This window comes from Dichomitus squalens (assembly GCF_000275845.1).
Source record: "Dichomitus squalens LYAD-421 SS1 unplaced genomic scaffold DICSQscaffold_45, whole genome shotgun sequence".
Lineage (NCBI taxonomy): Eukaryota > Fungi > Basidiomycota > Agaricomycetes > Polyporales > Polyporaceae > Dichomitus > Dichomitus squalens.
Window position 1 is genome coordinate 102,923 of NW_006766927.1, and position 13,455 is coordinate 116,377.

A 13,455-nucleotide genomic window follows, 5' to 3' on the forward strand; every position below is an offset into this window, starting at 1 on the left:
CTTCATGGGATTGACGATGGCCATCACTCTGATTGTGCAGAGTGCATCGTGTCGCGCGCAATGGCAACAGATTTTGTTCTCACTAGTTGTATGGGGTACCTTCGCTGGGGGCTTCGGCTCACTCGTAAGTGTGCTTGCTCCTCTCCAGGTTTTGGCACTGATTGAATGATATGCGGTTCCATTGTACAGCTCGACTCCCTGCTTGGTGCGACACTGCAACGTACCCGGTACGTGAAGACGACGAAGCGGATCTGGACTGAAGAAGCTGGCGCACTGGACGCGAAGGCAGACGTGAAGGTTATCAGCGGACTGGACATGCTCACGAACAACCAGGTCAGTGTTATGGACTACGGATCGCGTGTACGGTGTGCTGAGCATAAGCGTGCTAGGTCAATCTGCTTTCTTCGGTCGCTACTGCTGTCTTGCTCGGCTCCATCGCATGAAGCCTGTGCTTTCGCCTTCGCTATCCACAATGCTCTATCATATGTTGCGTCAGAATTGTAAGTACAACATGAGCTGCGGTGCATATGTTCATGAAGTCGTTTGCGTCGATGATATTAGAGCCTGTCATGTAACCGCTCTTTCAGCCGTCTTGTCTCCTCATATGATTCATAATCACGAGACGAGCAATGAGTAGTTACCCGACGTAGCCAAGGAACTTACGCTGAGTGATTGGTGAACCCATAGCATTTTGCGATCTTGCACAGATTAGGGATTCGTTTGCGTCCGAGCCACCTTCCTCCATTGCACTATGAGGAGCGAACCAGTCCAGATAGTCACCTCCTCCTTGTCGTTGCGGAGACCTTGTTCGTTGAACGCGATAGCTGTGAACCTGCCCATCAACAACAAATTCCTTCACGATGGTGCACCCAGGCGCGGGGTGGCACCGCGCGGTTTGTGTGGAGTCCGGGGTTGTGGCTCGGGTGGGCAGTCTTCGCCCTATGTACTACCTGACCTCAGACGTCCAGCGTGGCCGCAATGGGAGCGATCAGCTTCATCATGGACGTTGGACGTTAAACTAACACACGGCTCGACTGGGGTGTTACCGATAGTGTATATGGCGCGTCGCTGTAATACGACACGTGCTTTGTGATGTGCCCTCCCAGCCACCAGTTGCTCCAACTCCTCACGTTCGCTAGCTATTGCCAGCTTATATGGATTCCTCAGTAGGACCACCATGTCAGATCCACTTACATAGGACGAAGTCCTCCGCGGTTCGGGTCATTCGGGTAAGTACGGCTGAAGATGTCTTGATCTTGCTCACGTGAGATACGTAGCCCCCTACTGGGCGATCTCATCAACAACAATTGTCCGGGGAATTGATGGGAGATCGGCATACATGAAACCTGGCCCTCTCAACTCTATCCCATATCGCCCTCGGCTCGTTGGACAGGCCACCCCACGGGAGACAATTGGGCTGCTTTTGAATGAGCAAAGTTATTGATTCCCCAGCAGGCAGCGCAAACTACGGGGAAGAAAGAATGTCCAAACGCGCAGATCAAGCATGAGTGTCCAGGACGCTCAAGAACAACGGGTCAATCCGGTCATGCCACATTACACAGCACTTCCACGCGCCAGGTGCGGCTCTTTCATGTGGTCGTTCGGTGAACCACTCGCCACTTCCGGTCGCCAAGCTGTCGAGCACGCGATACCTATCGCCTAGACGCAAACAAAAATAGACACTATACATCCAAGCTGTACTGATCAGTCTCAATCGCACTTCAGCACATGGAGACCGCACTGTGCATACGTCGACACCATCATGCTTCCCCGCGACACAGACGTCCGGCGGGGCTCCCCGCCGCCACAGTGATGCGCCCTGCTCGTTTCTCCAGGAAGACCGACCCAAGGTATTCCAACGAACTACGTCTCTCAGTCATCACTCTTTGGCGACTGATAGTACCATGTGCTTTTGCATCGGACGTCTGCCTGTGCCTATCTTTCGTCATCTTGCGGTCTTGACTACCAAGATGGGTGCGTCTAGCGAAGTATAAAGGATTTGCGAAGTCACGGAAGGGGATTCAAGGTCCTCTTCCACCTCACGACCCAGACGGTTCAGAGTCGCAATGGTTGCCTCCGGCTTGTTCCTCGCATCGCTCATCGCTCTTGCCTTGGGCAAGCCCACCGCCCGCAACCTCAAGCTGCACGAGTCCCGCCCCAGCGCCCCGAACGGATTCTCGCTCGTAGGCTCTGCGGACTCCAACCGGACTCTGAAGCTGCGTCTTGCTCTTGCCGAGAGCAACTTCTCTGAGCTTGAGCGCAAGCTGTATGATGTCAGCACGCCGAAGAGTGCTAACTACGGCAAGCACCTCTCCAAGGCGGAGGTATGTTATGGCCTTGACAATCGGAAGGGCGAGCCCGACTCATCGATCGTTCGCAGGTACAGCAGCTTGTTGCTCCTGGGCAGGACAGCATCGACGCTGTCAATTCTTGGCTGAAGGAGAACGACATCACTGCGAAGACGATCTCCTCTACTGGCGAGTGGATCTCCTTCGAGGTTCCTGTCAGCAAGGCGAACGATCTCTTCGACGCCGACTTCTCTGTCTTTAAGCACGATGACACCGGCGTGGAGGCGATCCGCACCCTTTCGTACTCTATTCCGGCAGAGCTTCAGGGCCACCTCGATCTCGTCCACCCTACGGTGACATTCCCTAATCCGTACAGCCACCTCCCGGTCTTCCAGTCGCCCGTTAAGAAGACGGCTGAAATCCAGAACTTCACCGCCGGTGCTATCCCCTCGTCGTGTTCGAGCACGATCACTCCTGCTTGTCTTCAGGCCATCTACAACATTCCTACCACAGCTGCGACCGAGTCGTCAAACCAGCTGGGTGTGACTGGCTTTATCGACCAGTACGCCAACAAGAAAGACCTCAAGGTACGCATGGTTTGGCTAACCTACTGATCTCCATATTCACCTGACCATGCACGTCTAGACTTTCTTGAAGAAGTACCGCACCGACATCTCTTCGAGCACCACCTTCACCCTGCAGACCCTCGATGGCGGTTCCAACTCGCAGACGGGTAGCAAGGCCGGTGTCGAGGCTAACCTCGACATTCAGTACACTGTCGGCGTTGCCACTGGTGTCCCGACTACCTTTATCTCCGTTGGAGATGACTTCCAGGACGGTGACCTCGAGGGCTTCCTTGATGTCATCAACGCCCTCCTCGATGAGGACGCTCCTCCTTCGGTCTTGACGACTTCATATGGCCAGGACGAGAGTACCATCTCTCGTGCCCTCGCAGTGTACGTATCTATTCCTCAGTGCTGTCGAACGATATGTTGACCGACGACGGTTACAGTAAACTCTGTAACGCGTATGCTCAGCTTGGTGCTCGTGGTGTTTCTATCCTCTTCGCCTCGGGTGACGGTGGTGTCTCCGGCTCGCAGTCTGCCAGCTGCTCCAAATTTGTTCCCACCTTCCCATCCGGCTGCCCCTACATGACCTCCGTCGGCGCCACCCAGGGTGTAAACCCCGAGACCGCGGCTGACTTCTCCTCCGGCGGCTTCTCCAACTACTGGGGCGTCCCGGACTACCAGAGCGACGCTGTCAGCACCTACCTCTCCGCGCTCGGCAAGACGAACTCCGGCAAGTACAACGCCTCCGGCCGTGGTTTCCCTGATGTGTCCACCCAGGGTGTGAGCTTCGAGGTCGTCGTCGATGGCTCCGTAGAGGCGGTCGACGGTACCTCCTGCGCGTCCCCCACGTTCGCGTCCATCATTTCCCTCGTCAACGACAAGCTCGTCGCGGCAGGCAAGAGTCCGCTCGGCTTCCTCAACCCCTTCCTGTACTCCGACGGCGTCGCCGCCCTCAACGACATCACGTCAGGCTCCAACCCTGGCTGCAACACCAACGGCTTCCCTGCGAAGAAGGGTTGGGACCCTGTCACTGGTCTTGGGACCCCCGACTTCAAGAAGCTCCTCACGGCAGTCGGCTTGTGAGCGTCGCTCGTTGTAGATCGGATTACGGGTTGTGGCAAAATGCACATTTGTACACTATACAATTCTATCTCTATTGTTATAGATCACCGTCATCTGCATCGTTCACGTCCTCACGACAACGGCACTGACGGGTTGTTCTTTGGAGGGAACTCCCATGTTATTTGCGCACGCGATAGTAGTGTGGCAAGACGATTGACAGGGACCTTGGATGCAGTCTGATCCGCATAGACTATAGGAGTCCATGGCCTTTCCTTGGAAAGCTCAAGACCGGATACCCGCCCGATAGTAGGTACTCAGCGTGAAAACGTTGATGGAATTCCTCGTCAAAGAATGTGTAGTGATTCTGTTTGACCCATGCACCTACGATGATTTGGCAGATCCTGGGTCTGAGGGTTCCCGTCTCACAAGATCTGCCAAGTCAATAATTGCGATTCTATCGCACATATGTTGCGCCACCACAATTCAATGTTCAAGGCAACGAGCACTCTAGAAGTAGGTATCGAGATTGAGGTGAAGCGGGAAGCATGCTTGCTTGTTCTGAAGACTGACTCAGAGTGGTGACGGAGCGGCAGTGGCGACGTTGGCAGTACTTACTAGCCACCGGGTCAGAGGAGGCTGTGCAGCGCGGACCTTGCCCGACGCGCCACAGAAGCCTCTCCATTCCGAGTCGCCCTCTCCGCCACAATTGCAATAGCTTCTCGCATACAAGGGCCCACAAGCAGTCATATATTCCCGTCGTAAGTCATCCCGCCTGACATCGAGACCATCAACAAGCGCACGGACGCATTATCTTCGTTTATCACCATGCCTGGGGGCCGCAGATTGAACCCGCTACAGATGTCTCAACTAGTCGGCTCGCTCCAGAATGCCATGTCACGCGCCAAGACGGAAGCCAAGGACGCCGCGGCGGCATTCAAGGCCGACGACCATGGAGGTCACCACCTCGTTGACCTCACGATCAAGTTCATCGGTGCATCGGGGCTGCCAAAGATGGACGTCGTGGGATCCGCGGACCCATATTTCGTCGCCAACCTGGACGACAAGTTGTCATTCGTGTACGTTGAGGTTGCTTGAGGTGGTGTCGTCCACGGCAAGTCGTGGTCCATCTAATCTCGATATCGCCGTGCATCCGTTGCAGGTCAACAGTGAAGCCGGACACACTCTCCCCTGTATGGAACGAGCTGTGGAAGATCAAGAACGTTCCAAACACTGCTACGCTTACCGTTGAAGTCAACGACAAGGACGTCGGTAACATCACGGATGACCACATCGGCAAGTTCTCTACGTCCGTGTCGCCTGGTGCGAAGGAGTGTACGATCGAGACTGTCTCGTTCCGCAAGAATCGGGGCACGTTTTGGTTGAATGTAGCTATCACCAACCCGGCACACGGCAGGGGGCTGATTGTGTCTTGACCAGATCGAATCTACGCCATCCACCGATCCAAAGGCGGAGCGCAGGCAATATGTCTTCGATGGTCCCATCCGCTTCTCCCGCCATTTCTCTCCGACCGTCGGTCTTCTGACCAACCTCAACGACGCCCGCCTGTACTCGACCTGGAAAATTTACATCAAGGGTGTCCGCATGTTCTTCGGAGACACCGTGCAGCATTGGAACAGGAACTACAAAGCCGCACAAACCATCTTCCAGGGTCCTGCGTCCATCGCGGTGCGTTCCACCATCCAGGCGGGCCACCGCATGCTCTACGCGCGCTCGACCGCGAACGCCTTTGGTGTAATCGACGGCCCAGAGGACATCTTCCGCCTACTCCTCCATGGCAGCGTCGGAAACCCCATCGGGATAGGCAACAACAGCTCAGTGCCTTCCGGGAGTGCCGGCCACTCGGGCGGTCTGCTCTCTGGCCTCGCTCCGCTCCCGCTCCCAAACATCAACGCGAGCAGCCCAACCCCGTTCGCGCACCGCGTCAAGCCCGCAGTGTACACGTACGTCATCGCGGTCGAGGACGACTCGTTCCGTTTTTCCGAGACGGGCGCCGCGTTCTTCGTCGACTTCGCGTCCAAGCACGCGCTCCACGCGAATTGCGCGCAGGCCGTGCGCTACTCGGGCGAGTTCCATCCGCGCCCCGCCGGCGGCTGGGAGAACTTCAGCGACGACACGCCAGACGACGCGGTCCAGTGGGAGCTCGTCATCGACAACAACAGCGGTACGTACAGCCCCGACCCGCTCATGCTGCCAGACTTGAAGGAGCTGCTCGAGTACAACTTTCCGGGCTTCACCATCTACGCGTGGGATCGCGAGGACCCGCGGCTCGTGCACAGCCGGGAGGCGTGCAGGGCGTACGCGTTGGACAAACGTGGAGTGAGACAGGATGAACTGCAGCCGCACGCAGTACCCGGACAGCAGACGCTCTCGCAGTCCGCGCGGACGCAGAGTGGACCGGATGCATCGGAGCAGCCCCACGGTGCTGCGGGCACGACTTTGGGCGAGGCGATCGAAGCTTGAGAAGGAATGGTGGTATGAGTATGGGGATATCTATAGACATCTCGAGGAGTTTGGACTTTGCCCTTGCTGATTCGTCACAGATATTTCGATGGTGAAGTGAAGTTATTCGTCTACCTATGTACCAAGTCACGTACGAGCGACCGTTGTGTACCGAGTAATATACCCGCTTGATGTTGCTCTCTCGCGCAGGAGCATGCTCATGTTTGTACATGCGATTGGAAAATGATTAGGTAAACGATACCGAGGCCACGGGCACACGGGCGGAAACAAGTCCAGTCTGCATTTGCAGCACGAGAGAACATACGGAACGTGGATGGGTTAGATGAAAGCAGGGGTATGCAGAAATGACGACTATGACAACACGTAATAGCTACAGAAGGGGTGATCGCATGGAGGATGTTAGTATAGTACAATCTGTTGCCTTCCAGCCTATCGATACAGAAAGAAGTCACGAGAACGAGGGCAAGTCAGCAATAAGGTCAGGTAGCAGAGAAGCTTGCGCAGCGCACCATTTTGCACGCGACAAACTGACAAAGGGCAGTCACATCTCCATGTCATCATCCTCATCCTCTTCCGAACCCGTAGAAGTAGTAGAGAGCAGCAGATCATCGGCAGATATGGAATGACGCAGAGACGTCGGTCTCCGCAAGGGCGATTCAAGACCGGTGGCTTTGTTCTCCAGCGGGCGACTCCTGTCGCGCCGCCGCAAGACCATGTGCGCCACTAGGTGCGCGATGGTCTTCGTCCAGCCCTTACCGCCTCCCACGACAAGGGGCGGGAGCCCCTCCATCGGCGACATCGGCGAATGCATCTTGAAGTCGAGCAGGGCTCCGATTTCCTTCGACCGCTGCTTCTGCAGCTTCCGCGTCCGACGAGCCTCTGCGCGCATGTCCATCAGCGAATGCAACTCGCGCTTGCGAATGCGCTTCTCCGCAGGGTCTAAGATGTCGGAGTCCATTTGCATCGCATCGGGGTCTCCTTGGACGTGAGACGGGGGTAGAAGTGCGCTCGCGGTGGCAGTAATCCGCTCGCCGAGCTCCGCCTCGGCCATGCGTGCCGCACGTTCCTGGGCAAGAGCGTTCTTGCGGAGCGCCCGGAGCGCGAGGAACTCGTCGATCTCGACGTTCGCGCTCTCGGGGTCCAGCTGAATATCGAGGAAGCCAAAGTCGTCTTCATCGGGTGACGGCGAGCGCGCGAGAGGCGGGTCCGACTGCAGAAAGAGTCCGAGACCCGCTTGAGGTTCCGGGGCGCCACCAAGAAGCGAGGGCGCGATCGTGTCCATCGGAGGGCCTGCCGGCTCCGGGAACATGGACAGGTCCTCGCCTTCGAGCTCCGGGAGCAAAGAATGAGGGGAATGCGGGGATCCTGGGGGCTCTGAGGCGTCATACATGTCGAGATCTGCTAGAGGGAGGAGATTACTATGTGGCGATCGCGGTACGGGCGTGAGGTGGATGTCCCCATGGGGGAGCGTGGGGTCGTAAAGGTCGTTCAGAGGTTGTCGTCGCGGAGACGGTGGCGGCAGTTCTGCAATATCATCATCCTCCGAAGGCATAATGGTGTCGGAAAACTCCGAGTCAACGTCGGTGGACTGGGGATGGAGTAGGGAGGAGTGGGGGTAGTGAATGAAAGGATCGTGTTCCTCCGCAAGAGGCGTTGGCTCGTTCGAGAGCAATGGCTCACCAAACGGTTGAATAGAAGACTTCCCTTGGAACCAATAGGGGGTGTGCTGGCCAAAGGATAGCTCGACGGGAGAAAGCGGAGAGGGTTGCTGCAAGGGCATCGTATGAAAGCCAAGCGAAGAATCAAGCTCGTCGAGCTCAAGAGAAAGCCCACCGGGCTTCGGAGAGGATGGTGGAGAAGTAACGTCTATCAACGTGTTGCTTGGACTCCAGTCCATGACGGGGCTAGGCATCCAGCTCTCCGCATTGCTCTCCATACCCGAAGGGCTGACCGAGGAGACGAAGGTATCGGAATAACCGCTACTTTGACTGTCAACGGGGAAGTTGGGCAGAGCACCATGCAGAGACGGCAGGTCGACAGTCTGCAAGCCCTCCTCCATGCTCAGCGGCGAATGAGGAATCCATACCGAGGTCGGCTCAATCAACGCGTCAGCACCTTGAGAGCCGTCAAGCGTCCGGTCATCCTCGCAACCTCCCTGCGACCCAAACTCTTCGAACCCAGAATCATCACGTACCGGCGGGAACAGTGGCGCAGTCGCACCGCCGTCCTGCAGATCCTCGCCGTACCTCCAGCTCTCTATCTGATGCCCCTCATCCTCGGACTGACTTCCCTGCGGTAGCTCCGATGTGCCGACGAGCACTGTTGGTGGAGGAGATAACGGCGCGATGTGTCGGGCGCCATCGTGTGACATGTTCTCATCGACACCTTCTTCTCGACAATTTGGGCAATCTTGCTTGTGAAAGGTTTCGCCAGATACGTCGGGAAGCGGGATAGTCGATGCGAGTGCCGCGTCGGTGAGCGGGGGAGACGGGTAAACGGGTTGGGGTTGGCGATGTTGATCGGAAGGCGGCGTGGATTTCGCTCGTGAATCCGGTGGCACGGGAGTATCGAGGGGAGTGAACGCGGTATGTGACGCTTGAGCAAAAGGACATTGATGTGGCGAGATTCGCCACGATCGCGAGGTTATGTCGATGGGGGTTGGTGGGAAGGGGGGAGGACGCAAGCTTGAACAAACTTGATCCTTCGAGGGAGAAAGGCGTGCCCCGCACGTATTCATGGTCATGGCGTTGTATGTGGCCGTCGCTGTAGGGGTACGGAAGACATTGAGCATGCTTTGTCACAGCGTTGCCGCGGTAGGACAGTCGTTCGCTGGCGGTGACGAGCGCTTGGATGATGTTGAACAGAAGAGAAATCGACACTCACGATGGTTGTGTTCAGCAACTACAATGCCATGATGTGCGCAATGGACAACAGTTCTGAAAACCAACGAGGACGAGCTGCAAACAAGACGCAGCGGTGCCCTGTCCCGCATGTTCTGAACTTTGCCCTCCCAGAGCCAGATTAGCGGGTCCCCAGCCACTGGGGTGAGCATCAATATCACGTAATCTGCCCTTCCTTTCTTCCTCCGGCGACAGTGACACAGCATCTGACGCCGTCAATAATGACATCTTTACCCCTTTTCTTACTGGTCTGCTTGGCCGGTTCAGCAGGATGGCGCCACTATCGGGCCGGTAGACCAGGGGTGATTGGGGTCTGAATGCCTTGCGCCGACCTGTGTGCGACGGGTCCATCTTCACCTTCTACGATGCTGTACACTCTCGCCTCGAGGCACATCTACGATACTCTCGCTGTCTTATTTCCGACGTTGCCGACCCCTCGCCGTCTCTGCCCTAGCCCACCGCCCTCTCTCACTCTCACCTGCCCTCTCCTATATATGTATTTGGCTCTTAGGAGCACTCCGATCGGCAGTGTCTTTGTGTGGCCCACTACACTAGCGTGGTCTTCGACCACGGTGTTCGCGCGCGCCATCAAATCGGAATTCGCACAGATGCGTCCTACCCGACCGTAAGTAGGGCTTCACCCCCGCACGCCCCGAGCACGAGGCCCGTTCGCCAAACAACCTGCCTATCTCGCTGCATCGATTCTCGACATCCTAGTCACCCGCCCGTCTTCGAGCATCCTGGCCTAGTCTCAGACCTGTTCTCGTCCCATTTTCACTTTCAGTCAGCTTGGCTGCCCCACTCCATCCGCGCTCCGTCGAGACTCCGGCCGCTCGAGGTCCGAGTTGTCTAGACTCGCCGGTCTCACTGCCACGCCGTGCATGTCACGCCGTCCTTAACCTTTCATTTACAGTGCTTGACGGAATGGCCATTCGTCGCGGCTGCGGTGTACGATATATATGAGCTGTGCGAACGAGTAGCTGCGGACACTATATGACAAGACGCCTTGATTCTCTATAGAACATCTAGACGTGATGTCCTATGAGGCCTTCGAAGATTCCCTCGGCCGCCGGTATCGTTCCAACATACGCCACGCAAGTGCGCTTTCCGAGAGTACGTCGTTCCGATTGCATTAGCAACAGGGCCTTTGTTATAATCCCAGTACATATAGAACGGCATCGTTCCTGATAACCATGTTTCTCTCGGCTTGTGTCTACAAGCGAGAAAATAGACGTTGCCCACGCCACAAGTGGGCGTGCTTCTGGCCGCACACGCGTTGCCTGGCATGGGAGTTGGGTGTCCGAGACGAGATGCATCGAGGCAGGGTACAACATCCTGTCTTGGAGCACCTCGTCTCCTATTGGGTGTCTTGGCCGAGAAGAAGGCTGCACATCACGGTTCATTAATTGCCTTCTGTCACCTCCGGTTCCTCGGCCCCTGGCGAGGATCTTCTCATACCCATGCGTCTATGCTGATCGTCGAGGGTGTGGGGTTGCATCAGTAGAACGAGGTCGTCTGCCAACGTCACCCGTGATCAAGCTCGATATGGTCTATCATCGTGACGTAGTTTCTTGATCTCTGAACGGATAGCTTGCGTGTATATCTTTGTGCGTCAATAGAGTGGGTTATAGAATGCACGGAAGGTGCAGGCAGACGCCCTCAGATGCACCACATTAGCTACGCGTTCCCAGATGATGCGACGGCATTCGGATGGCTCTATAGTTGCGTAGCGAAGGCCAGAAGGTGAACCATGCTACGCGTGTCATGACAATAGAACACACCTTCGCAAGTCAGCGGACCACTTCACTTGGGCGCCCTGCTGTCCTCGGGCGCGGAAGTCATCATTATCGATTCATCGCTGTGGGTTCATCTGCTACGCAAAGCCATGATGCACACGGCCGTTCTGCTGCCACGAACATGAAACTCTCCCCCCTCCCGGGTCTAGTCTCGCTAGGCGTTCCTAAGAGGTCCAGACCTGAAGAGCATTTGCCTCAGGTCTCGAGTAACCAGCGCCGTCACACTGGACGCTCAGATCTCAGAGGTGAGGTTCTACGGACCGTACACATCCGATGTCGTACACCTCCATACCTACCACGCCGCTAGCCAAGGATGCCACTGAAAAGCGCACCGCTAGGTGTACATAATCAGCCTCGAGGCCGTTGTCAGTGTGAGGGATCCGGTGAATCGCGCGAGCGACTTAGGATGCACGGGTAGTAAGTGTACACCCTGTGCCTTGGTCCTGTGCACCGCGCAGTAGTTGTGAACAAACCTGTACACTAGTACGGCGAGTCTTGCCCCTAGCGCTATTGTAGTACAGATTGCAGCTCGTCCGAAAGCCTATGAACGCATACTACGCGTAGGCTAGGTTAACCTTCCCGAATCGAATTTCGCAGTCTTGATGATTTCCCAGACTCTTGCCTCATATCCAAGAATACGCTTTCTTTACTCCAGGATTTCTTGTGAAGTGAGGTACAACCAACGCGTGCAGAGATGACGACTGGCAAACAGTCAAGAAAGCAGATGCGTTCCGAGAGCGGGCGGGCCATGCGGTTTTCTGTCAGAGGATGCCTGTGTGGCCTTCTCGACTGATGTCCCTAAACCACGCTTAGTCCTTTCGTGCACCAAATGATGTATGGGGTTTGAAGCTAAACAACCATATTGCAAGTGTGAGGCGGCACATCCTCGCATTGATAGTCCCGCAGTCAGAATGTTGGGTCTAGATATCCCGTACACCAAGTTGGCCGTGGTCGCCTGAGGAGTCGAACCGACCACGGAATCTCGGATGTCGCTCAATCTCCGAGATGGAGAATGAGGAGAGGCAGATCATGTGCCATCGCCGACAGACTGAGGTCAGATGTAGGCTTCGTCGACACTGCCATATCCGACCAAAGGTTTTGACCAGCACCTCGGTGGGGAGCGTGTGGATCGGGAGTGCGGCGTTGTGGAGGGGTAACATAGTGTAGGGAAAGAGATGGTGTTCCTCTAAGTTGTGTGTGCAAGGTTCGTCCTGACTTGGGTCGTCGATGCTACCCTGATCTTAACTGGGATGGCAGACAGGTACTCCAAATAAGGAAGGGGGTGGCCGTGAAGGTAGTTCATTGCAGGATGAATACAATGATGTTGTCTAGCATGTAGTTAGCTTATAGCAAGCGGCTCGACGTGCGTGGTGGACTGAGCACAGGTAACGTCGAGGTGGAGACGTGAAAGAGCAAAGGTTAGCCGCTTTGAGGACATGGCCTTGGCATGAGGCGGTACGACTATCATATTACAGTCCGGACTAGTCTTGTGGCAATCTCCCAACTGTGGGTGAGGCTGCAAAACCCCGGCCGTCGGAACATGCATGCATCAGACCCTGTCCGTCTTGTGCTGATTTAGGAGTGAGTGCTATGCCTGAGTCGTGGCTATAGTGTACAATTCATACATACATCGCATCAGATATCGGTTCCAGAGCGGTCAGATTTCTTTCCTCTAGCACAACGTTTTCATTGACTGCAGCGCAACACGAATATTGCCTACAACATGATATTGAGACGAGTATAATGCGAGAATATTGACCCGCATTGAAAAATAAATCAGTCGAATTGGCGACTGGATGCCATGTACTGGCAAGTAAGAAAGAAAACTTGATCGCAGTGTGCATAGCAATACATAACGTACTCACAGAAATCCATACTGTTCATGAGAGGGAAGCATCGCGAGGCGCATAAGTCAAGCGAGAAACCCGAGCAAGACAGCAGTAGCGACCGAAGAAAGCAGATTGACCTAGCACGCTTATGCTCAGCACACCGTACACGCGATCCGTAGTCCATAACACTGACCTGGTTGTTCGTGAGCATGTCCAGTCCGCTGATAACCTTCACGTCTGCCTTCGCGTCCAGTGCGCCAGCTTCTTCAGTCCAGATCCGCTTCGTCGTCTTCACGTACCGGGTACGTTGCAGTGTCGCACCAAGCAGGGAGTCGAGCTGTACAATGGAACCGCATATCATTCAATCAGTGCCAAAACCTGGAGAGGAGCAAGCACACTTACGAGTGAGCCGAAGCCCCCAGCGAAGGTACCCCATACAACTAGTGAGAACAAAATCTGTTGCCATTGCGCGCGACACGATGCGCTCTGCACAATCAGAGTGATGGCCATCGTCAATCCCATAAAGAGCC

The 13,455-nt window shown here is 55.7% G+C and overlaps 4 protein-coding genes across 4 annotated transcripts; 3 read left to right on the forward strand and 1 right to left on the reverse strand.

Moving 5' to 3' along the window:
- Positions 1–4: 4 nt before the first annotated feature.
- Positions 5–443, forward strand: DICSQDRAFT_173372 (uncharacterized protein; the record flags this gene model as incomplete). The annotated part of the gene is made up of 3 exons (XM_007369191.1): positions 5–124; positions 190–333; positions 390–443. The coding sequence occupies 3 exons, from the start codon at positions 5–7 to the stop codon at positions 441–443; spliced, it is 318 nt and encodes a 105-aa protein (XP_007369253.1).
- A 1,609-nt stretch (positions 444–2,052) lies between these two features.
- DICSQDRAFT_91417 (family S53 protease) lies at positions 2,053–4,075 on the forward strand. Its single transcript, XM_007369192.1, has 4 exons — positions 2,053–2,324; positions 2,381–2,875; positions 2,934–3,244; positions 3,301–4,075. The coding sequence occupies exons 1-4, from the start codon at positions 2,067–2,069 to the stop codon at positions 3,938–3,940; spliced, it is 1,704 nt and encodes a 567-aa protein (XP_007369254.1). The 5' UTR covers positions 2,053–2,066; the 3' UTR covers positions 3,941–4,075.
- Positions 4,076–4,221: 146 nt separating this feature from the next.
- DICSQDRAFT_139837 (uncharacterized protein) lies at positions 4,222–9,371 on the forward strand. Its single transcript, XM_007369193.1, is given in 7 exon segments — positions 4,222–4,677; positions 4,762–4,995; positions 5,079–5,304; positions 5,357–6,829; positions 6,910–9,163; positions 9,284–9,324; positions 9,341–9,371. The coding sequence occupies 3 exon segments, from the start codon at positions 4,778–4,780 to the stop codon at positions 6,398–6,400; spliced, it is 1,488 nt and encodes a 495-aa protein (XP_007369255.1). The 5' UTR covers positions 4,222–4,677; positions 4,762–4,777; the 3' UTR covers positions 6,401–6,829; positions 6,910–9,163; positions 9,284–9,324; positions 9,341–9,371.
- A 3,637-nt stretch (positions 9,372–13,008) lies between these two features.
- DICSQDRAFT_173376 (uncharacterized protein) lies at positions 13,009–13,447 on the reverse strand (the record flags this gene model as incomplete). Its single annotated transcript, XM_007369194.1, has 3 exons — positions 13,009–13,062; positions 13,119–13,262; positions 13,328–13,447. 3 exons carry the CDS (start codon positions 13,445–13,447, stop codon positions 13,009–13,011), a joined length of 318 nt encoding a protein of 105 aa, XP_007369256.1.
- Positions 13,448–13,455: the final 8 nt, after the last annotated feature.

Excerpts from the sequence above, each read along its gene's own strand:
- DICSQDRAFT_91417 (XM_007369192.1), top strand. The coding sequence starts at position 2,067 with ATGGTTGCCTCCGGCTTGTTCCTCGCATCGCTCATCGCTCTTGCCTTG. Across the intron at positions 2,876-2,933 it reads CCAACAAGAAAGACCTCAAG|ACTTTCTTGAAGAAGTACCG; the intron begins GTACGCATGGTT and ends ATGCACGTCTAG. Across the intron at positions 3,245-3,300 it reads ATCTCTCGTGCCCTCGCAGT|TAAACTCTGTAACGCGTATG; the intron begins GTACGTATCTAT and ends CGACGGTTACAG.
- DICSQDRAFT_139837 (XM_007369193.1), top strand. The coding sequence starts at position 4,778 with ATGTCTCAACTAGTCGGCTCGCTCCAGAATGCCATGTCACGCGCCAAG. Across the intron at positions 4,996-5,078 it reads GACGACAAGTTGTCATTCGT|GTCAACAGTGAAGCCGGACA; the intron begins GTACGTTGAGGT and ends CATCCGTTGCAG. Across the intron at positions 5,305-5,356 it reads GGGGCACGTTTTGGTTGAAT|ATCGAATCTACGCCATCCAC; the intron begins GTAGCTATCACC and ends TGTCTTGACCAG.